The sequence below is a fragment of the Phyllostomus discolor genome, chromosome 6 (genome assembly GCF_004126475.2).
Source record: "Phyllostomus discolor isolate MPI-MPIP mPhyDis1 chromosome 6, mPhyDis1.pri.v3, whole genome shotgun sequence".
NCBI classification, from domain to species: Eukaryota; Metazoa; Chordata; class Mammalia; order Chiroptera; family Phyllostomidae; genus Phyllostomus; species Phyllostomus discolor.
In genome coordinates this window covers 126,448,855-126,472,211 of record NC_040908.2, presented here as the reverse complement: position 1 = coordinate 126,472,211, position 23,357 = coordinate 126,448,855, and the positions used below count along the sequence as shown (strand labels likewise).

General features: G+C 42.2%; 1 protein-coding gene across 3 annotated transcripts in view; it reads right to left on the bottom strand.

Annotated features, from left to right (window-relative positions):
• The window catches only part of SYT9 (synaptotagmin 9), a 182,358-nt gene extending 169,523 nt beyond the window's left edge, over positions 1-12,835 (bottom strand). For 2 of the 3 annotated variants that reach the window (XR_004903904.1, XM_036028948.1), the window contains exon 1: positions 12,447-12,784. Coding sequence is in view for 2 of the 3 variants with exons in the window: in XM_036028948.1 (XP_035884841.1) it covers positions 12,447-12,591 (145 nt within the window). In the remaining variant the exon portion in view is untranslated. Of the gene's footprint in view, positions 1-12,446 lie in introns of all 3 variants that reach the window. The other variant, XM_028517552.2, reaches the window with a different exon arrangement.
• Between the last annotated feature and the right edge of the window lie 10,522 nt (positions 12,836-23,357).

The window sequence follows — 23,357 nt, the reverse complement described above, 5'->3', positions numbered from 1 at the left end:
TCCCAATAGTCACTCAAGGATATTGCTCCAGCAATCCTCTCTCCTTATCCTACATCATGCGTTTTTGTTCTCTACTATATCACTCCCATCACATTAGTGCTGTTATCTCTTACAATTTAAAGCAAAAACCAAAACCCTTGATCTCACCTGCAACTACTAATGCACTTTTCTACTTGCTTGCCGAAAAGCTTAGAGTAGTCTGTACTCATTGCCCCCAATGCCCCTTCGGTCAATTTCTCTTAAGGCCACTCCAGTCAAGCTGTTGTTCCCACCTCTTTCCCAAAACTGCCCGTCAACATCACTTCCAGTGGCCCCTACATTATCAACTGTAGGGGTCAGTACTCAGTGCTCATTCTTATTGTACCAGCTCTCATGGTAGCATCTGACACAGTTGTTTATTCTTTCATCTTTGATACACTTTCTTCATCTTGGCTTTCAGGTCAAAGGTCTGGCTTGAATTTTCTGGTCCCTCTTTTATTATAATAGTCTTCTCTCACTGGTTCTTCAACTTCTCTCCACTGTTTAGTGTTGGTGAGTTCTAGAACTCAGTCCTGGTCTTTTTCTCTCCTCTAATCACACCGCCTTCTTAAATGACTTCAGCCAGACTCATTTTAAATTAGCTCTATGCCTGCAACTCTCACATTTGTATCTCTTGTCCAGCCATGTTTCCCAAACTCCAGACTCTCATATATCCAGCCTCCCAATCTGTTCCCCACTTGGCTCACTAACTAATAAGCATCTCCAACATAACACATCTAAAACTAAGCACCTAACCATTTTCCTCAAACTTACCTCTCTTACAACTCTATGTTCTTGCTCGTGCCAAAATCTTGCAGTCATTATTGACCCCTCTCTGTCTTTTACACCCTACATCCATCCATCCATCCGTCAATAAATCCTGTCAGCTCTACCTTCAAGCTACCTGGAATCTGACCACTTCTCACTTCTGCTGCTGCCCTCACTCTGAGCCAAGTCACCATCTCCCACACCAGCCACATCACTGCTTGTCTTGACTCCACCCGTACACTCCTAGAGTCTGTTTTCTGTATGCTGGCCAGAGTGATCCTTACTCTTCCCAATCTGGGTATTTTCATTTCTCTGCTTAAAACTTTCTAGCAGCTTCCCATCTTACTCTGAGTAAGACAACTTATAGGGCCCTAAGATCAGCCTTCCATCACCGCTTTGACCTCACCTACTACTTCTCTCTCTCTTGTCAATTCCACTACAGTACCACCGTCCTTGGCTAATACATGAACATGGCAGGCATGTTCCTGCCTCAGGACCTTTATACCTGCTATTGCCCTGCCTGGAACGCTCTTCCTCTTCATATGTGCATGCCTGTTACTGCATCTCCCTTTGACCTCTATTCACACATAAACTTTTCAGTGATGCCATTTTATTTCCCACACATCTCTTCCCAGGCTTCATTTTTTTATTACTGTCTAATATACTATGTATTTAGTTCACTTATTTATGTATTATCATTTTCTTCTCACCAACATGTACATTTCATGAGGGCAAGCATTTTGTTTGATTCCCTACTGTATGTATAACACCGTATCTAGGTCTATGGTATGTACAATACCTAGAACAGAGCCTTGCACAAAGGAGATGCTCAATAAACATTTTTAAGTATATTTTCTTGATTATGTTATTACAGTTGTCCCAATTTTTCCCCTTTTGCCCTCCTCCACCTGGTACCTCTCTTCCCACTAACAATCTCCCCCCAGCTTAGTTCACGTCCATGGGTCATGCCTCTAAGTTCTTGGTTTCTCCATTTTCTATACTGTTCTTAACCTCCTCCTGTCTATGCTGTACCTAGCAATTATGCTTTTCAATCCCTGCACATTCTCCCCCATTCCCCTTATCCCTCCCAGTTGATAACCCTCCAAATGGTCTCCATAACTATGATTCTGTTCCTGTTATGGTTTGTGTAGGGTTTCTTTTTTTTTTTTAATTTGCAGTTTTTGATAGTTGTGAATTTGTTGCCTCTTTTAATGTTCATAGTTTTGATCTTCTTTTTCTTAAATAAGTTCCTTTAATATTTCATGTAATATGGCTTGGTGATGATGAATTCCTCTAGCTTTATCTTGTCTGGGAAACATTTGATCTGCCCTTCTATTCTAAATGATAACTTTGCTGGACAGAGTAATCTAAGATGTAGGTCCTTGCTTTTCATCACTTTGAATACTTCTTGCTGGCAGTTTCTTTTTAGAAATCAGCTCATAGTTTTATGGGTACTCCTTTGTAGGTAACTCTTCGCTTTTCTCTTGCTGTTTTTAAGGTTCTCTCTTCATCTTTCATCTTTGGCACTTTTTTCTTTCTTTTATTGTTTTTCAAGTACAGTTGTCTCCATTTTCCCACCACCACTTTGCACCATCCCTCTACCTTCAATCCTACCCCCTTTGGCTTTGTCCATGGGTCCTTTATACATGTTCTTTGATCACCCTTTCCCTTCTTTCCCCTTATTTCCCCCCTTCCTTCCCTCTGGTTACTGTCAGTCTTTTTCTTAATTTCAGTGTCTCTGGTTATATTTTGCTTGCTTGTTTGTTTTGTTGATTAGGTTTCACTTACAGGTGAGATCATATGATATTTGTTTTTCATCGCCTGGCTTATTTCACTTAGCATAATGCTCTCCAGCTCCATCCATGCTGTTGCAGAGGGTAGGAGCTCCTTCTTTCTTTCTGCTACATAGTATTCCACTGTGTAAATGTACCCCAGTTTTTTGATACATTCATTTACTGATGGACATTTAGTTTGCTTCCAGCATGTGACCACTGTAAATTGTGCTGCTTTGAACATTGGGGTTCATAGGATCTTCTGAATTGGTATTTCAGGGTTCTTAGGTTATAATTCCAGCAGTGGAATTTCCTGAAAATCCAGCAGTTCCTTCCGCTACCCCAACCCCCAGTGGTTTTTTACAACCAGAATTTATGGGGATTTATCTTCCCAGTGCTGGAACCCTGGGCTGTGCAGTGCAGTCTGCGATCGCTTGTTCCCAAGGTACGCCTCTTCATTTTTATCCATCATATGTGAATGTGGGACCACCTGCACCTACCTATTCAGCAGCCTCCACCTCTCCATGCTACACCACACCTCTCTGCCTATCTCTGTGTCTCTTCCCCTCCTACCAGTCTGGATGAATGTGGCTTCTTTAAATCCTTGGTTTTTGAACTTCCATACAGTTCGATTTTCTGACAGTTCTGGGTGTTATTTGTTTTGAGAGTTAGTTGTAATTCTTTTTGTGGTTGTGTAAGGAAGTGAAGAGTGTCTACCTACACCTCCATCTTGACCAGAAGCCCTCAATAAATATTTGATGAGTAAATGAAATACATCACTAAGTCATAATCTATCCAACCGACTTCATCCTGCCTCCCAAGTGATCTAATTAAGAGATAAATCTGTTCACCTCAATTTTCACCTTAAAACTCTTCAATGGGTCTTCAGGGCTATAGTTGATACAAAGTGAACTGTCTCTATTGCAGGCATACCCCATAAATGTGGTTAAGTAGAGTTTGTGTGTGTGGGATATGGTGGTGGGGTAGATATGAAAAATGGAGAGTGCATGATCCACCTAAAAACATTCAGTTCAATTACTTTTGCTGGCTACTTGGCACCCCTTGTATACAAAATAAAGCACCATCTCCACAGCATAGCTTGGTAGGCACTAGGCAGACTTGCCATGCTTTCTCCCTCCTGGGCCCTATAAAATCAGAAAAATACAGACTCTGCATATCCACAAACTGAGCAGTTACAATGCAGCTGAACACACTGCTTTGTCATTATTAAATAACCAGGCAAGGAAGCAACGTGTCACTGTTGGCATAGTCTGAAATTATTATCTGGAGCCCACACATGTGAACCAGATGACTAAAGTTGCTAAAGGCAGTTTTCACAACTGCATGAGGTATTATAGTTGCATTTCAGGGTGACATGATTGGGTAATCTAAAATAGGTAAGCCTCCATTCAGTGATTTCAATCTGCCGGGACCATACCTTGGACGAGAAGAACATCCTTGCCATCCCCTTGAGCTTCTTTCCCATGAAGAACCAGAAAGACTTGAGTGCACTCACAGAACTTCCCCCATCCTGATATCTCCTGCAGTACTTGGCTGAGAATGGGTCCTTTGGGCTTGTTACTGTACACTGCACTTCTTTCAAGATTTCTGATTCAGAGTACTCTAGCCAAAGTTCTCTGTGGGACTTGGACAATGGCATACAAGAACTTGCGTGAACTAACAGTGTTTACTAGAAACGGACAACATTTCCAATACACATTCCATTTACTTTTACCAAAGATTCACTCTCTACTGTCTTAGGACTTTTGTAAATTCCTAGGTGGTCCTTTCTAGGCAAAGTGCTCCACCCAAAAATCAATTTTTCTGGGAATCCTCTGCAGACCAGCTCAAGTCAGCTAATTATTTCTCTCCTTTCCTGCACTGTATCCAGCACATATCTCCCTTCTTGTCTTTATTTCATTTGTTGTAATTATTGTTTTATCTCAGTTCCATAGAGGCAATAACCATATCTCATGTATCTCTGAATTACTGATGCCTAATCTAGTACTGGCCCTTAAGAAGCATTCAATTTTTAAAAAAATTTAACTTAATTATAATTACAAAAGACTGATTATATCCGTATGGCTTGAGTAAAGGCTACATAAGTACTGGGAGGGTAGGGAATTTGGAAAGAGTGAAGGAAAACATGAAGAAAAAGATACCCAAGTTACGTAACAACCAATTGTTTCCATGTTCCTCATAAAGAAAAGCAGCCCTTTGTATTGGAAAGGATCTTACAACATGTCTGTTTTCATCTCTTTGCCATTGTAGACAGAAAATGAAAAATTCTGTTCAATTAAAGCTTAGCCACTACCCCCCCAAAATGAATGTTACAACATAATTTTTAAAGGTAGTCTCGTTAGTGTAATGGATTGATTATAGTCAGATAACCTGAGTTCACTCACTATATGGTGCTCCTTCTATGAGCTACCTTAACAGGATATTTATTTTTTAAATAATGCAAATTGGTAAGAAAAACATTAAGATTCTCAAAAAATAAACTGTCACATGGTAAAGAATAAATACCGGAAATTTATATAAGAGGAAATATAAGTAGATTTAAAATATTGAACTCTACTAACAAGAAGTACAAATTGAAATGACGAGCTAGCTACTTTGAGAAATACAGTTAAACGGGCATCTGTACACCCTGTTAAATTAGCAACCTTGAGTTCACATTATACCACCTAATGCTAGTAGATTCACTGTTGGCATGTATCAGGGCTTAATGGAATAGATCTCTTGGAAAGCAATTTGAGCACACTGCCAATAATTTATCATTAAGAAATTTTCCCAAAAGGGAGTGGGATACTATATATATTATTTATAACAATGAAAAATTAGAATCTAGAAATGCCCAGAAAGAATATTTAAGTTAAAAAGGTGTGTCTACTCTATGGAACATACATTGTCATCACAATAATTGCACAATAATGATTGTTCACTATGGAAAAATTATAGTAATAATAGGAATAATAGCTAATATTTAGTGAGCATTTGCTATGTGCTGGGTACTATGGTATTTCACATGCATTATGAGATAGGTACCAATAGAGGGTTACCAGATTTAGCAAATAGAAATAAAAGATGCACAGTACAATTTGGATTTCAGATAAACAACTATAATTGGTTAGGGTAAGTATGTCTCATGTAGTAACATCTGTTGCTTATCTGAAATTCAAATTGAACTGGGCATCCTGTATTTTATCTGGATAATAGCAATCCACTTTACTGATGAGAAAACAAGAATACAAGGATTGTTACCCAGGGACATTAAGCAAAAAGTTGTAGTAAAATGGTTAAGTTTACAAAAAGGCAGAATAGAAATATTTGTCCATGAATGATTACAAACAGGTGCAGCAGGCATGCTCATGGACATGGCTGAGAGGACACAGGGACAGGGGATGCTACTACCACCAAAATCCATTTACTGAGCGCATCACCCAGGCACAGTGCTGCAACAGCTTCCCACTCCCTTTTTACAGATGAATACAGTGAAGAGTTAAACGTTTTCCTCAAGGTCATAAAGCTAAGTAGGTACAGGTTCAGATTCTGACTACAGAGCTCTCGCCTATTCCACTTTGTCCTTTTGGTTTTCCTGGGTGAGTTCATTTATTTTTCTTTTCGCTGCAGTTCTATCAATGTTGATATAAAAGTTTTCGTGTGATAAAATACAAGCACAGGATGAATATTTCAAGAGACCTGAAAAACCCTGTCGTTGGGAATTACTTTCGTTTAAAGCCATTGCTACATCCAACCAATAAAACACTTAAAAGAAAAAGCCACGATGCACTTTTATGGCAGAAACTGTGATTTCATTTTGAAAGGAGAAATACATACTCTAACTTACTCATTAAAAAATGAGGCTGCTCTCCCATTTCTGCCTCTCACTAAGCTCCTCCCCTTTCTCTAACTCATCAGCATGTGAAATGGCTTGAGCCTTCAAGGAAATCAGTTAAAAAGGGACTAGGAATTTTTTCTAAGCCAAACATATGGGAAAGCACATGTACACATGCAGACACAGAAATGCCAGTATGCTTTTACAGTGAAAGCAACGCCCATCCTCTCCACAGAATAGCAAATTTCAGGGTGGTTTCCCTGAGGTGTCAGCTTAATTTTTCCACTCGAGTTTAAGCCCACATCAAAAAGTTGGTGCTTTTGATTGTTTATTCTCGAAGAGGCAGCTGGCCACAGGGCTGCCTGTGATGCCTTTACCACAGTTTGCTTTTGTTTTTCCCTCTTGATAATTACCTCATGACTAAACCACTCACTGGTCCATGTAGAGAAATCCTACAGAGATGAAAACACACTTGTTTAAATAAAACATTTATGAAGAAGTCCCAAAATGTCACTGAAGTAAATGCAAATTAGATCTTCACATATTATGCATCCAATATGTCACTCATTCCTTAAGAGACTATTTTCTGATTGCAATTAACATTAATTTTTAAAATTAATCCCATTGTGCATAATCACATCAATGTCTGTGCGTAAAAATCCAGTGTTTTCAGGTTGGTTCTCATTTGACTATCTTTGAAAATGTGATCTAAGGATAATATTTAATCTTGATTATTTTGGGAACTTTTCCTTAGAAACTATATTCAATTATTATTTTACATGTACTCTTCTAATGAGTTACTTCACTCTAATTCAATATAATGTGACATTAATAAAATTTCCACATTCTGGCCTTTTAATGAAATAGCAGTTGGACATGATTTTCTCAATTTGTCCCCCTCCACCCCCCGCATTGAATGAACATAATAGATTCTCATGATATTTTTAAAGAGCTCATGAAATAAAAGCTTGGGGTAATAATGTCAAAGAAAGTTAAGAATCAGTTGACTTAGGTAGTAACAGTATAAGAGTAACAGTCAAAACCCCAGACATCTGATACCAACTCTCCTGATTTTGCAAGAAAGACATGGGAGCTGAGCAGAGTCCTGTGGATTCATTCTTCACCGAGGGCCGTAACGGCTGTCCTCCACATGGCTGCACACTGCCGTCAGCCGAGGAACTCAAACAATACTGAAACTAGGCCCTGGCCCCAGAGGTTCCAATTTAATGTTTTAATTTTGTTTGTTTGTTCAAGCTCCCTAAATTGTTTCTAATGGTGAAAGCCACTGGTCTAGAAAAAGCTTTTCCTGAGTAGGGTTAACATCCACCTAGAAAGAGGAGTCATCAGTGACGTGTCATGAGGCCCTGCTTCACCTGCTGACCAGGTAAAGCAGAAAATGAGGAAAAGTCTCTAGAAATACAAAGCTAGAATGTCAATGGAAAACCAGTATCCTGAATAATTCATAAAACTCAACGATTTCATATCATTCAAATTCATGTAATTCAAAAATTCATACCAAGAAACTGAGCTGAATCCTTAAAACTGCATAGAATTTAACCTACGCTTAGAGATTAAATCCAATATAGAAGTACCGAATGAAGAAAGTAGGTCTGAAGATGGCTCTGATGGAAAGTACCTAGGAAGTTTTCACTCACAACACCTATAGTCTTGGTACATGTGATGTGTTTGCCTCAGATTTACTTTAATTTAGACTCGACCCTTTTCTTAAATGGAACCCATGGCCTTGGGCTAATTTGGCTTTCCGAGCTTTTGTTCACCAATTTTCTAGCAATGCTCCTCAAGCCTTAACGTCTCTATGAATCACCTGAGGCTCCTATTAATACACAGAATCATATGCAGTAGGTCCAGGGTGAGGCCTGAGAGTCTGCATTTCCAAAAATCTCCCAGATGATGCTCACAGTGCTTATCCACAGACAAGCATTTTGAGCAGCAAGGTCTTAGAAAACATTATGATGATTAAATTAAATGACCTACATAAAACCCTTGGCACAGACATGGCTGGCACCCTACAGAAGAAAAGACTTGTGAGGGAAATAATAAAACATGGTGAAAACCTAGAAGTCCCATGATCTAATCCTCTTTTCTTTTCTAGATGGGGAAACAACAGGTTGAGAAAAGCTAAAATCTCCAGTTCCTAATAGCCAAAGGTGTGTAATGAGAAGAGACATTCTCTTTGATGGCAGAAAGTACAATCAAGATCAACGAGTAGAAGTTAAAGAGGTTTTCACGCCATACAAGGAAACACGTTTTAACAGTAAGTGCTGTCCTATAATCAACGGGCCCTCGTTAGGAATAAGAAGGAAGCCCCAGAATGAGCACAGACCATCTGATGACATTAAAGACATGATTTGGGTCACTGTGAATATCTAAGGGACACTACACAATTAATACAGTTAAAAAAAAATAAAACAGAAACTTCCTTATTCCTCTCCTCACCCCAGCTCAACTCCCCCTGAAGTCTTCTCCTTTATAGTGAATTGAGATGCTTAAGTCAAAAAGCTTTGGAGTCAACCTTAACTTCTGTTCTCTCATGCCTCACATCCTTTCCATCAACAAATCCTAATGTTGTACCTTCAAACTGTCCGTAGTCCAATTACTTCTCATCACCTGCATTAAAACCAACCTGGTCCAAGCCATGATTTCTGTTTGAGTTACTACAATAACCTCCTACAAGTCTCTCTGCCTCTTCAGCTATGATCTTTTCTCAACACAGCAGCCAGTGTATGGCCACTTCTCTGTTCAACTCATTCCGATGGTTTCATATCTCATTCAGAGTAAAAATCAAAGACTATATAATAGTTTACAAGTCCAACATGATCTTCCTCCTCAAATTCTTGATCAGATTTCTTGTTATTCTCTGTCTTTTTCACTCTGCTTCAGATGCCTTTGAACTCACAGTTCCTTGAATCACATTAAGGATGCTTCTACCTCAGGATCTTTGCACTTGCTCTTCCCTTGGCCATGAAGGTTATTCTCTGGGATTTGCAAGTTTATGCCCCACATTGCCAATACAGTGTGGAGCAAAAGTAGGTTTACAGTTATGTTCATGGAAAATAATACAACAATTAATAAATAATACAATTAATACATACAAGAATAGACTCTGTGTTTCATGTACTCACAACTGTAAACCTACTTTTACCCCACTCTGTATGTGAAACAACCTAAAAACATTTAGCAGAAATATTTTGATTACTTTCCATGGGGGAAAAAATGCTCGCACTTAGCTTAAAGGTCAGCATTTTACTTTCCATAGTTGGTACAGATAAAGGACTAGGTGAGGCAAATCACACTTTAGAAAATCCTGTCTTAACACCAAGTTAAGGAAGATGAGGTGCTATGTTCCTACATCAGAGTACTGCCAACTACCTGGGCAAAGAATCACCCTTCTGAGGCCCTCTGGTCTGTAACCCAGGCTTATCCCACCACTAACAAAATGAACAGATATCCTAGATTCAATGTCATTCTGCTGTCCACAAGGAATTATATATGTTTTCTCCTTTTAAAACCAAAGTTCCTCAACTGAGCTGGAGAAAACCTAGCCACCCCTAGGTAGCCATGGATGGACAATGGATAGAGAAAATTGGAGCATGCCATCCAGGTGGTTTTTGTTTTTGTTTTTTTAAGAAAAGGAAGTCACACTTTTAGAGAGCCAACTCTCTCTAGGGACTCGTGTCCAGGGCTGCTGTGCATGGTGGTTCCAGTTCATACTACATAACAGCACAGGCACCCTTCGCAATTTTGCTCTGCAGCTCCTCCAGCCCCTCAGCTTTTAGGGCTCAGAAATTAAAGCCACTCTTGGCTTGCACAAACAGCTTCAGAGGGATGGAGATAAATGCATCTGATATAAGAATTAATATGGGCAAGGAGGTGAAAGAGGAAAGTGAAGATGAATTCTGGCCTGAGCTGAAGTGTCCTGGAAGAGAGGGTGCACGCTGGATGTCAGCTTCAGCCTCAGTTCCTCTCATCTTGCATTCACAGCCTCCCCACAGCTCCTTCCTCAAAAGCAGAATACTTCTGGATGCAAACCTACAATTGTAGGGGGCTGCCTCAAAACCCCTATGCCCTAGTTTAAGAAAGCAGAGCAGTGCTTTCAGGAACTCCGAGTATCAAGGCACATTCTTATCTATGACTTTCTTAGCCAAGGAATAAGATTCGTCTTTCGTAAGGAGCCTCCTCTGTGATTCTTTCTCAAAGTCTGCCCAGTACAGGGGCTGACCAAGACCTAAGAACATGGGAGCCAGCTTGTGGCTTACAAAGAACGGAGACATAAAATCGGCCAAAAAGACGTTAAACATGCAACTCAGCAAGAGACCTCATCCATCTTCTCTTGTACAAAAGTCAAAGGCGACTGCTTATTGGGGACAACAATGGGAACTGTGGCACAGTCACAGGAAGAAAGTGGGACTCAACAACACTAACGTTTGCTTTGGAGGAAGCATGTTAATAATTTTCTTGTTCCCGCTGCTAAAAGACAGAACTCTCTGCACTTGGGACATCATCCTGGGCCCCCAATTAATTCATGAAATGAAGCACGCTCACTTGAGTCTGCAGTCTGTGCAGCCATCACATTCAGCAACAAGACTCACAAAGGCTGGACATTAAAACTCTGGGGAAATCATTTGGGACCAACAGTATTTCTTGGCTTAATTCTCCACTATGAGTAACACATTACTGATCATCTGATAAACTTAATTAACATAACCACAGGCAATGGGGAACAATCATCTTCCTTCTTCAATAGAAAAAAAACCTTTGAGTAGAGAAAATCTGCTGTAAACTTTTAACAGATGAATTCTCTTCACCCTACAGACCCATTGTGGACATACTATCAAGGAAATGCTGTTTTAGACAGGCTTAGTGTGTACCGCTTTATGAACCAAATAATTCTCTAATTTATCCTCTGGGTAAATAGATTTTTACATAATAGATTGCTTTAAAATGAGGTAGATTCGTGCTGGATAATTTGCACAGCAGTGGCTCATTTCCAGTATTTACACACAGGAATGCCAGGGGAAGGCCATTTTTTCACCCCATCTTTAACAATCCAACCACAATACACTTTTCTCTTTTTTTTTAGCACTAAGGCTAAGAGAATATTCGAAAAAAATAATTTCTCCAGGTGAGCAGACTCCCAAGTAAATATTTAAAAGGAACTTGTCTTCTAGCAACCAGTAGTGGATGAGAAGACGGAAGTGGGAGACCCAGGGCCCTATAGGAAAGCAAATGACTCCACCAAAACTGCTTCCACCAACCTTAGTTGGACAAATGCCAAAATAAATGAACTTTCCAAAGTTAGGAGCTTCGCAACTTTCACTAGGAATAACTGCAGGTGCACAAGCCATGACCAGTGAGACCACTGACAAAGGTGTGCCCAGGGGTGGCAGCTGGTCGTGCCAGGCCCAGGCCGCCTCCACGCCAAAGGACCCGCAGGGAACAGGTTCAGGCCCGGCTGCCCAGGGCCCGGGGCTCCCTCCCCCGGCCCAACACCACATCCCTTCCCGCCCTTCCCACCCCAGACCTAGGAAGGGAAATAGGCGCTCCGGCGCGAGGATGAGGCGTGCCCAGTGGGATTCAGTTGCAGCCCGGAGCCGTCCCCAACTCCCAACTTCCCGGAGTTTTCCTCCAGCCTCCTCCCCTTTCCCACCGCTCCTAAGGCCGCCGAGGCCTCCCCTCGCCCGGAGCGCAGAACCTGGGAAGTGGAGCGCGGAGCTCTGAGCTCCCGAGCCTCCCCAAGGAGCCAAAGCGTAGGTAGCGCAGGTGGCGGGCGTGGTCCCTCCAACCTTAACCCAGCCCACCCGGAAACGGCCTCCGCGCAGCATCCTCCACCGGGCTCCTCGCCCGGTTCCAGCATCAGGCCCCGGTGCGCTGGTTTCCTATCCCCTCCCCTAGCTCGGTGGCAAGCCCCCACCCCCACCCCGCACCTCTTTCCTCCAGTCCGCGTTGCTCTTCTGCTTCAGGGCCCCGCGCGGCCCCAACTCCCAGCCCAGGGCCCACCGGTCGGGCTGGGCAGTGTCAGTGGCACTCACCTGGGTCGCGGAGACGAGGTCTGGCGCGGTCCCGCAGGTGGTAGATAAAATCCTGGCAGCTGTCGTGCTCCAGGGCCCCACGGGCACAGAGCTCGGCCAGCAGCTGCAGCGCCTGGTGACAGAGCGCGTCCCTGGCCCCGGGCATCGCCCCCCCGCATCCTCGGACCGCTCCGGGCAGGCGGGCGCGGGAGACAACCCTCCGCCTGCCAGCTCAGAGCCGCCGCCTCCGGGCCGTCCGCGCTCGCCACCAGGGACAAGCCGAGAACCGGCCCGAGCCCCAGCCCCAGCCGGCCCGGCCTCCCACCGGTTGCATGCAGCTCTTTGCCAGCCGGTCGTCGGTCGTTCGCGCTTTCTCTCTCTCTCTCCCTTCCGGCCCCTCCGTCCCTCCCCCGGCACCAGGAGAGGCGGTGCCGCAAAGCCCAGCGCGCCTCGCTCCTAGCGCTCCGCCCGCCACTGGCGGCCGCCCGGGGCGGGGCCGGGTCAGGGGTGCGCGCGGTAGAGTGGGATCTCAGTGGTCCCTACTTGGGCGTCAGTGGGAAACGGGGCGCTTGCCGGCTCCTAGGGGAGCGCGGAACTCGGCTCCGGACCTTGCGCTCGGAGCGGTCGTGCCCAGGCTTGGAGAGTGTGAGCGGACGCGCGCTCCGAGCGTTCTCGCCACCGCACCCCTCCGACCTGAGGAAAATCAACCTCAGCCTCGTACGTCCAAAGCACATTTTGGGGTGCGTTGCGGAAAAGGTGCAATCTGGACCACACCCGCCAGAACTGGAGAACAGAGCGCCGGCTTCAAACTTGAAAAGCACCGTCTGTCCCTAAACCACGGGCCTAAGAGTGCTAGATGCCCAAATGTGGGATTTGGGGTCAAGATTCGCCATCAAAGGAAAGATTTCCCAAGCGCAGGGCCTTTTCCACCACCCTGGTGATTGGGAGAAGGTCGAGGCTTTCCTATCAGAACTAAGGTCAAATAACTGGCACCTGAGAAAAACAATGGGACGCACCTGGAACTTCGTAGGTCCTAGCTCGTTTTCTAAGCAACTGATTGGAAACCCGAAGATTGCCAACGTGTTTCCAGCACCCACGAAAGGAGAGTATTACTAAATTCTGAATTTTTGGAAGGGAACACAGGGCACGTCTCATACACCCACCTCCTCAGCCTTTCAGGCAATAAGCCCAGAAACAACTACGGAGTACTGAGCTCTTTTGTTTATATGTGTGGGCACCGTGCCACAAACCTTTTAGATACATAATCTCATTTAATTCCCTGGATAGCCCAGCAAGGTCTGTATAACTGTTATCCCTGTTTTACCAATGAAATATCTGAGACTCAGAAAAATGTCACCTGCCCAAGTTCATATGTAGGGAGGCAAAGTAACCTTGACTCTTTTTTTTTTTTTTTTTGCTTTTACATACTAGTATCTGGGCCCCACCCCCACTCTACAACAATTAGAGTAGAAGCTCTACAACTGGCATCTTAGCCATAAGGTGTATTGTTGCTAGGGACATCTCATAAAAAACCATGCTGTGCAAAAAGGTACTTCAGGACAAGTTTTGAAATTCTGCTGTGAATTCTGCTAGGGCCTGAAAGACCTCCTGTTGCAGTGATTTTCAACCTTTTCATCTTGTGGCACACATAAACTTGTTACTAAAATTTTGCAGCACACCAAAAATACATTTTTTGCCCATCTGACAAAAACAGGTATAATTTTGATTTATTCACACCATTGCCTATTGTTGTGTTGGCTGTTGTCATTTTTTTTTACTTGATAGTCTAAGAGAAAAGAAAAGAGGTCAGTACCCCTGACTAAATAGTCAGGTATTGCATGTTTTAAAAATTCTTGCAGCACACCAGATGAAAATCACTGTTCCATTGGAATAGCAGAGAAAATGAGGAATTGTAAAGGTAAAGATAACTCCAGAGAGTTGTGAAAAGGCAAGTAGACTCTCTGCCCCAAGAAATTATGGCAGGGGCGAGGGAGAAAGTGCTGAGAGGGAGCTTGTGGAGGAGGTAGAACAGAAGCAGGCCCTTGAAAGGAGGGAAAGACACAAAAGGTGGAAAGCGAATCAGAGAGAGTGGTGCTAGGGCTGGTGTAGTAATGGTGGGAAGGAGCTGTGTTAAAGCATGTAGAAGTCCAATACTGATGTGATTTTGTCAGAGAGAAACTGAAGACAGTAAGAAATTGGTTTGAGTGACAACAGGGATGGACCTAGAGGCCATTATGTTAAGTGAAGTAAGCCAGACAGAAAAAGACAAGTACCATGATTTCACTTATATGTATGTGGAAGCTGAAAAAAACAAATGAACAAACAAAACAAAACAAAGAAACCCATAGATATAAAGAACTGATGGTTGCCAAATGGGTGGGGTATGAGAGGATGGGTGAAAAGGTGAAGGAGAATAACAGGTATAAACTTCCAGTTATAAAATAAATAAGCCCTGGTGGGATACTCAGTTGGTTAGAGTGTCGTCTTGATATTCCAAGGTTATGCGTTCCATCCCTGGTCAGGGCACATACAAGAAGCAACCAATGAATGCATAAATAAGTGGAACAACAAATCAATGTTTCTGCCTCTTTCTCTTTCTCTTTCTCCCTCTGTCTCAAATCAATAAATAAGTCATGAGGCTATCATGTACAGTATACAGAATATAGTCTATAATATCAATAATTGTATAATGACAGGTGGTTACTAGACTTATAGTGATCACATTATAAGGCATATAAATCTGTAATCACTATATGGTATACCTGAAACAAATGCAATATTTTATGTCAACTGTCACTTTAATTTTAAAAATTAAGAAATTACTTTGCTAATTCAGGCAAGATATGAATGAGGGTCTAGATTGGGCTAAAGGCATTGGCCGATTTCCAGAAACATCTGCATTTGAAAAATATTTCAAATATTATTTGACAAAATTGTGACCAATGGAATGAGAAAGAAAAGACAAAGTTTCAGAAACTGGGGTCATATGTGGTTGGTCCCAGATGATACCCTGAATGGCATGCCTAGGATTTAGGAGAGATGGGTGTCAACAAAAGGTGACTGCTACCAATCTACTGCCCACAAGAGTCCCCACCCTGGGTGTGGTAAAGGGAGAAAGTTTATTCAAATGAACAGTTTGAAAACAAGAAAACACAGCCTAGAAGAGAGAAAATGTGCACTCCATAAAGAGGAAGGGGAGGCCTGCTTTTATAGAGGAAGTTGCAACTTGGGGGCCTGATTGGTCCATTTTTATGCAAATGAGAAATCCAAATTTGCACAGTTTGATTGGCTGGAATAGCAGTTCTCCTGACTGGTCAGCTTTGAGTGTTTTGATTGGTTGTTATGGAGCCTCTCTGATTGGTCAATATAGATGCAAATGAGGATATAGCTGCTTAGTTCCAATTGGTTGGGGGAGGTCTGAGCCCACTGGTTGAAAGATGATTCCAGATTTAGATTTATTTATTTTTAAGACTGAGAGAAAGGGAGGGATAAAGAGAAAGAGAGAAACATCAATGTGTGGTTGCCTCTCACCTACCCCCTACTAGGGACCTGGCCTGCAACCCAGGCATGTGACCTGATCTGGGAGTCAAATCAGGGACACTTTGGTTTGCAGGCCAGCACTCAATCCACTGACGGAAACCAGCCGGCTCTAGGAACTCCTTTATAAGGTTCAGATGGCAGGAACATAATGCAGGGGGCTTAGAAGCTCAGTTTGTGGCTTTCCCCTGAAATTCAGTGTGTGTGACAGGACTTGGTCAGCAATGGCTGCTAGACTCTGGCTATGATTTGGGGGCCTAATTAACCACCAAGAGTCCTTTATGGCAGATACATTCCTTCTCAGGGTTCATGAGGGAGACTGGCAATCATCCATAGAAAGGTAGAGATTGAGTTACCACATTGTGTAACTTCCTCCAGGAAAGAAGGGCTGGAAAAATGGGAGATAACGTTGTCATGTAAAACGTGGCTTAACAAGGACAAGAATGATAAGCAGCAATCAAAGAAGGAGAACTCAGAGGGGAGTCATGGGGGCCAAAGGAAGAGGAGCAGAGTGGATAGAGGAGTGATCAACAGCATCAGCTGTCACTGGAGTTTAAAAGAGAAAAAAGCTGTCCTTTTCGCTAACTGATGTGACTCAGTTAGTTGGGCATCAGCCTACAAAGCAAGAGGTCACCACCTCGATTCCCAGTCAGGGCACATGCCTGGGTTGCAGGTTTGGTTCCTGGTTGGGGTGTGTGGGGAGTGCTTAGGAGAGGCAACTGATCGATGTTTCTCTCTTGTACCAATGTTTCTCTCCCCTTCTCTGTTTAAAAATAAATAAATAAAATCTTTAAAATAAACCCAAAACTGTCCTTTGGATGTAGCAGACAATAAGACACACAAAATTTACAGAGAATAGTTACTGTGCAACATACTCTGTGGAAGTTACTTAACATTTTTGTGCCTAAGGTTTTCATTAGATCATACTAATATGTGCGTCACTGGGTTGTTATAAGATTACATAAAGGAGCTAGCACAGGACTGCCACACAGCATGGGCTCAATCAATATATTTTTTGTTGTTGCTGTTGTGTGTCTACTACAGTGTGCTAGGTGCTAAACACAACTTCCCTGAGTGGTCAATGTCATTCTTTTCTATTTTACAGGAGAAGAAAGTGAAATCATGTGTTTAAGTAACTTCCCCAAGGACAAATTGGTAGATTGTTTCCAGAGACAGCCACAACCGTCCCTCCCGTCCCGCATGTCCTTTTGCAATGTGACTTTACTACTCCTTCCACCAAGAAGTCAAGTCTGTCTCCCTTCCCCCTAACTCTGGGCTGGCCCTGCAGCTTACTTTAACCAACACGATGTGTGGAAGTGATATTCTGGTGTCAGAATGGTGGTTGGCTAGGATGTGGAGAAAAGGGAATCCAGGCGTACTGTTGGAAATGTAAATTTGTACAGCCTCTATGGAAAACAGGATGGAGATTTCTTACACAATTAAAAATAGAACTATTTTTATTTGGTCCAGCTACCCCACATCTCAGTCTATATCTAAAGCAAATGAAATCAATATATCAAAAAAACCCTGCACCACATTCACTGCAGCACTGCTCACAACCTAGGTGCCCATTTACAGACAGTGGAGAGGGAAAATGTGTTGGGGGGGTATGCTATACACATACAGACACAAAAAGAAGGAAATGCTAGTGTTTGAGACAACATGGGTGAACATGGAGGGCATTATGCGAAGTGAAACAATGGAATAATCCATAATATCATTTATGTGCAGAAACTTAAAAAAAAATTTAAGAGCTGATCTCATAGAAACAGTGGCTGCCAAGGGCTGAGGGTGGGGGAAATGGTGAGATGTAGGTCAAAAGGCACTTTAAATATATACAATTTTGCCAATTATTCCTCAGTAAAGCTGAAAAATAGAAAAATAATAAAAGGAATCCCTTGAGTCTTTCATGCTGCTCTTAGATCATATCCTCACTCCTGGTCCCAAGACCCTGATTCCATCCTTCAGAGATGGTTCGAGATTCCTAATGGCAGAACTTTGTATTGGCATTTTGCTTGATTCAGTTCCTTGCCAGATGCCTTTAACAAAAGAAAGGTTCAACTCACATGACTTGTTTTTCATGAGCTCAAACTATCTCCCAGTGATTGGCACTCTGACGAATACCCATAAGCCTCCTGCCTCATTATCCCAATCAGGTTTTCAACCTCACACTTGATTTAGAGCCTTGAACATAATTCACCTGGACCAGAAGACTAGCTTGGCCTTCCCTGTTTGGAGTAGTTTTTTGAGAGATAAAATAAAGGCAGATTTGGGATTGGATAGCTCCACTTTTCCCAGGTGTCTGTTATGATACCAGGCAGCAAATTGTTCTGGGATGTTCAAAATCTTTATTCTTCCTTCCTGGGCTGTGTCACTCCCAAGTTTCATCATTGCCAATTACAAGGTTATAACTCCAATTTCTTTGACTTTAAAGAGTAGGATTTATTAACTTTAATATTTAAAAGATACCCCAATAAAAGAAGTATACTGAGAGGAACAGAAGGCGATGTTCCAGGTCAGAAGGCCTGGCACTCCTCCACTGTCTCTTCTTAGAAGACACTCATGATTCCACATTTGCTCATCTTTTCAGAATGAGGCCAGAGGAGAGAGCAGAGGTCAGATTTCTGCTGACTGAGAAAAACCTGGAACTCCAGAAGCTCTGCTACCAAGTAACTTTTTTTAATCCTCACCAGAGGACATGCTTACTGCTTTTAGAGGGAAGCTGTGGAGGGAGGGAGGGAGGGAAAGAGAGACAGACAGACAGACATACAGACAGACATCAATTGGTTGCCTCTCATACGTACCCCAACAGGGACAGAACCCACAACCCAGGCATGTTCCCTGACTGGGAATTGAACCTGCAACCCTTCAGTGTACAGAACACCACTGGAACCAACTGAGCCACAGCAGCCACAGCAGCTTTATTTGTTGTTGTTTTTTTTTTTAAGATACTTTTGATATCCCTGGAGCTTCCTTTCAAAGCAGGTCATGTCCCTGGCCTGGGATAGGTTTGGGAAACTGCTGATGTCACTCTGGCTGCTGGAAAGAGAAAGGATGATGAAGTCCCAAATTGCTAGACTGTGTCACAGTGGTCATGGAATATTCAACTAGCTAAAGAGCATCTTGAAGATTCCAAATAACCAACACCTTTCCTCAGCTTCCAGAGCAAGCTGCCCTCTATCCTCAAGGCTAAAAATGGGTGTAGAGCAGCTTGATCTGCCCTCAGGTGCTTGCTTATTAAGAGAAGAGGTCAGAATGCACGCTATTGGGTAAGGATATTTAGGTATTAAGTACTTAAATGAGAATTTCAATAATCTGTGGGCTGGATTGGGAGTAAAGGGAGAAAACTGTACTTGAACAATGATTAAAATAAAATTTAAAAAAAAGAATTTCAATAATCTCTTTTTTTAATCTTTTGTTTGGCAACAAATGGCTTTGACCGAAATCTCTGGGTATAGACAGAGACAGACAGAGAGGCATCCCTTTTATTGCCCTCTAGCCTTACTCAGAAGGATCAGCCTGTATAAACCAACCTTGTAACGACTGTACTAATTTTTTACCCAAGCCCTAACTTTGCTTAGATTCCTCACTGATGAGCACCCAAACCTAAATTTCTTTGTCCTGTCAAATCTTCAGAAATGTATTGTTTGTCTAAAAAGTGTGAAAAGCTGGGCTGGCTCAATCATTTCTCTGAGCATCATTCATGATCTCCCATATGCACATATTAAATTTGTTTTTTCTCCTATTAATCTGGCCTTGTGCCAATTTTATTATTCATTCACTCATAAGAATTTGGGAGGGATGGAGGGGGGGAATTCCCCCTCCCCAACACTATTGAGTGTTCACTAGATGAGGATTTTTTTATGTAACTTCTGGGTTGAATATGAAATTTCAATACTTAAGCTTTCTTCTTCTTATATCTTGCATTCGTTATTCAAAACTTTATCTGCTCATTATTGCTTATATTTTGAATTACCCCTATTGCAAATCTTCTTGACTTTTCATTCCCACCTTTAACCAACCTGCTTCCTAACTTCCTTCTTTCTGATTTTCTTTCCATAAATCCATTCTGCAAAGCTTTTGTTAGAAGCAGAGTAGAATTTGGAATCCTAGAGGTCTTTCTCAAACTTATTATCATAATTATTATGTTTCTATTATTTTTATTATAGTTTTTTTAGCTCATGCAATGTGCCAGACACTCTAAAAATGCTCTACATATATTAGCTCACATTATCTCCATATCAACCCTATGAAGAGCATGTTGCTATTAATTATCTCTACTTTCCAATTGAGGAAACATAAGCACAGAATTTAAATAGCCTGCCCCAGGTCACACAGCTAGTCAGAGGTTGTAATGGCTTGTGTGACTCCTGAGCCCTGCCCTCCTTTGTAGGTGGGTATCGTGGGTCCAGGCGAAAGCAGAGACCCCACACCCTGAAGCCAAAGCCAAATGAGCCCAAATGGTCCAAAGAGCAGCACCGGCATTGTGCCTTCACCAACTCTAGTGGATGAAATAATATCTAAGCTTTAATTTTGTTTTCTGCATTTGAAGATGGGTAGGGTCTGACCAATGTGCATTTAAGTCCTGTGTGGTCTTTCCAGACTGGCCTAAGTGTTCATTTGTAACCGACATTTACTGAGCAATTTCTCTGTACCACGTACTGTATGCTGTGCTTGGCTTAAGTGATTCATTACCACAACAGTCTGAAATAGATAATGTTATTATCATCCTGACTTTATAGATGAGAACGCTGAAACTCTGAGTCCTAAGTCACCTGCCCAAGGTCATCCAGCGTGCAATGGAACAGACTCAAATCCATGTTGTGGAGACTCTAGAGTCTGAAATCTAACTGTTCCACAGTATGCCTCCCCATAAATTTCATATGAGTTGCCTGGCAGGACTTTTCAAGTTTTATATGCATTCTTGGAGACTCTTATGATCCCCCTGGACAATCACAGGAAAACCAAATCCACACTCTAAAATGAATTATATACAGCTTACTGAAAAATTTATTAAAGCCTAGGCAGTTATACAATAAACTACAAGCAAAACACTCTATGTTCCTATTATTCTGCTAACCCAGTCCCACCTGACTAAAAGCCTGGCAATCCCGCTGTGGTCTGGATCCTCTCGGCTGGTTTCTCCTAGCGTGCCCTCTTCTGCTCTCCTGCCTTTGGCATGGGCATTGGAATTGCCTTCCTCCCATCCAGAGACCTCAATTTCTCCATCGACTACTTATCAAAGTTCAGATTTTACATACAGAGTTTCCACTAACTAGACAACTGCTGCCCTTTACCACACAATATTCTTTTACTCTGTGTGTATGTGTACGTGTGTGTGTTTTGAATAACCTCTGCCTTTTTGTTGGAAAAAAAACCACACTTTTGGCCAGTGTAGGAAGCAATGATGGAGTCTGTCTCTTGCAATACAACACAACTTCCCTGGGCTCACATGGATGTAGCACGTGAGCAATTACTCTTCTCTGAATCATTTTATTCCCTGTGGAAGAATAACTGTTTCCAAGGAGAGTTAGAGTTTTCTGGGGTTCCTCAGGGCACAGCAGTGAGCCAGGCTGAGGGCTTACTTCACTCTTTTTGGAGGGTCTTTTGAGTTCTGGCCTCTTCTGAGAGAGTGCAGGTACTGAAAGGAAGGGAAACTAACTCATCAAGTTTAGATAATGAAGGTTTTATGCAACATCTGAACTTCAATAAACTGTAGACAACTGTCTTACTTTGAGAGTTTAATAATAAGAAGAGGTGTACCTTTTAAACTATAACTTGAACTCCCATCGATTAAAATAAAAGCACATCCCTTAATTTTCTTTTAGATCTTCAAATAAGAGATTATATTTCAGCTGTCCTACTTGAAATAGTTCTATTTAAAACAACACAATGTTATCTGTGAACTGCTTTAAGGGGACAGCCTCAATAAAACAGGAACACGTGGTCTTGTTCACTTCTTGTTTTAAGATGTTTGGGATACTAAAAGATATAACCAAAGCTTGGCTTGAGGGATTTTTTAAAGCCTTTTAATATGACATTTATGAGGGAAATGTCTTGCATATATTATTTAAGAAAGAAAATGTAGACAAGTTTTCTAAAGTGTTTTCCCTCCTCAATTATGTTCCTACTTGTCTTCAGTCACCGGTGGTATTTAGGGTCAACAGAGGGTGAAATCACTTGAAGCAAATCTGTTATGTGCAACTTCAAACACAGATTTGACTTAAAATGCCAGAGATGGTTACCTTCACAGACACCTAGTGATGGAGTGGGGGACATGGAGAGAAATTAGGACCGGAGGGGTTGGAGAACAACCATCTCTTGCCCTCTGAGGTCCTGGTTTTCTTTTATAACAGGCATCCTCCCTTGTTCTCCTTTGCTGACTTCTCTTCGATCTGACCTCTAATTGGTGGATGTCCTGAGCTTGGTTTTCGGACCTCTGCTCCTGTCTTGCTATACTTTTCCCTAAGGCATTTCATTCAGTGCTAGGATTTTAAATTCCCTCTACATACTGATGACTTTCAAGTCTATATCTCCAATCATAATTTCCCTCTAAACTCATGTTAAACTGCCTGCTTGATAACCATTTAAAAGTGAAACTTCACCTTCACTGCAACCTGTTTGTTCCCAACCCTCCCGATTTAAGTAAATTAGTGGTTTAAATGCTCAGGTCTACACTAATGCATCATTCCCTTTGTCCTGTTCTTTTTTCTCTCCCTCCTAATTCAATCCACCAACAAATCTTGTTTTTAGATGTGCAGTATATTTGCAATCTGTTTCCTTCTCTGTTCCCACTCCATTACCTCAATAAAAACAACTATTATCTTCTGCCTGGGTCCTGCAATTACCTACTATAGTAGACTGTATTTTGTTATTTACACAGCATCTATTCATTTCTAGGAGAACCCTAATTTTTTCTTATAGCCACCTTCTTCCACCTGGTCAGGTGTTTCAGAGGAGTCTGGCTCCAACCCCAGATCCCAGAGGTGAGTACCTAACTGGTACAAGGCAACTATGCCAATACCATTCTCCTTCCTAGTGACTGCTTAGGAAGGAACTTCTGACCAAATTATGGCCGAGACATGAGGGAAAGTTTATGTAGGGCTCTTGAGTAAGTCTCCTCACTCTTACAAAGGAATACACAGAATATAGACCTCCCACCTCTGCACATTGTCATATCTAATCTGATACCTGGAACTGTCATGGCTAAACTGAATCCAGCCAGAGAGGAGGGGACAAACCCACAGAGAAGGACACAGCCTTGAAAGCTCTAGGAAAGCAGAGTCAAGAGTCTTGATGGCAAAGCAGCCTCGCAGGCTCCTTCCTCTGTGCTTCTTGTTATGGGAGGGGTTCATTTCCATATTACTTAAGCCACTTTGAGGCAGTGTTTTCTGT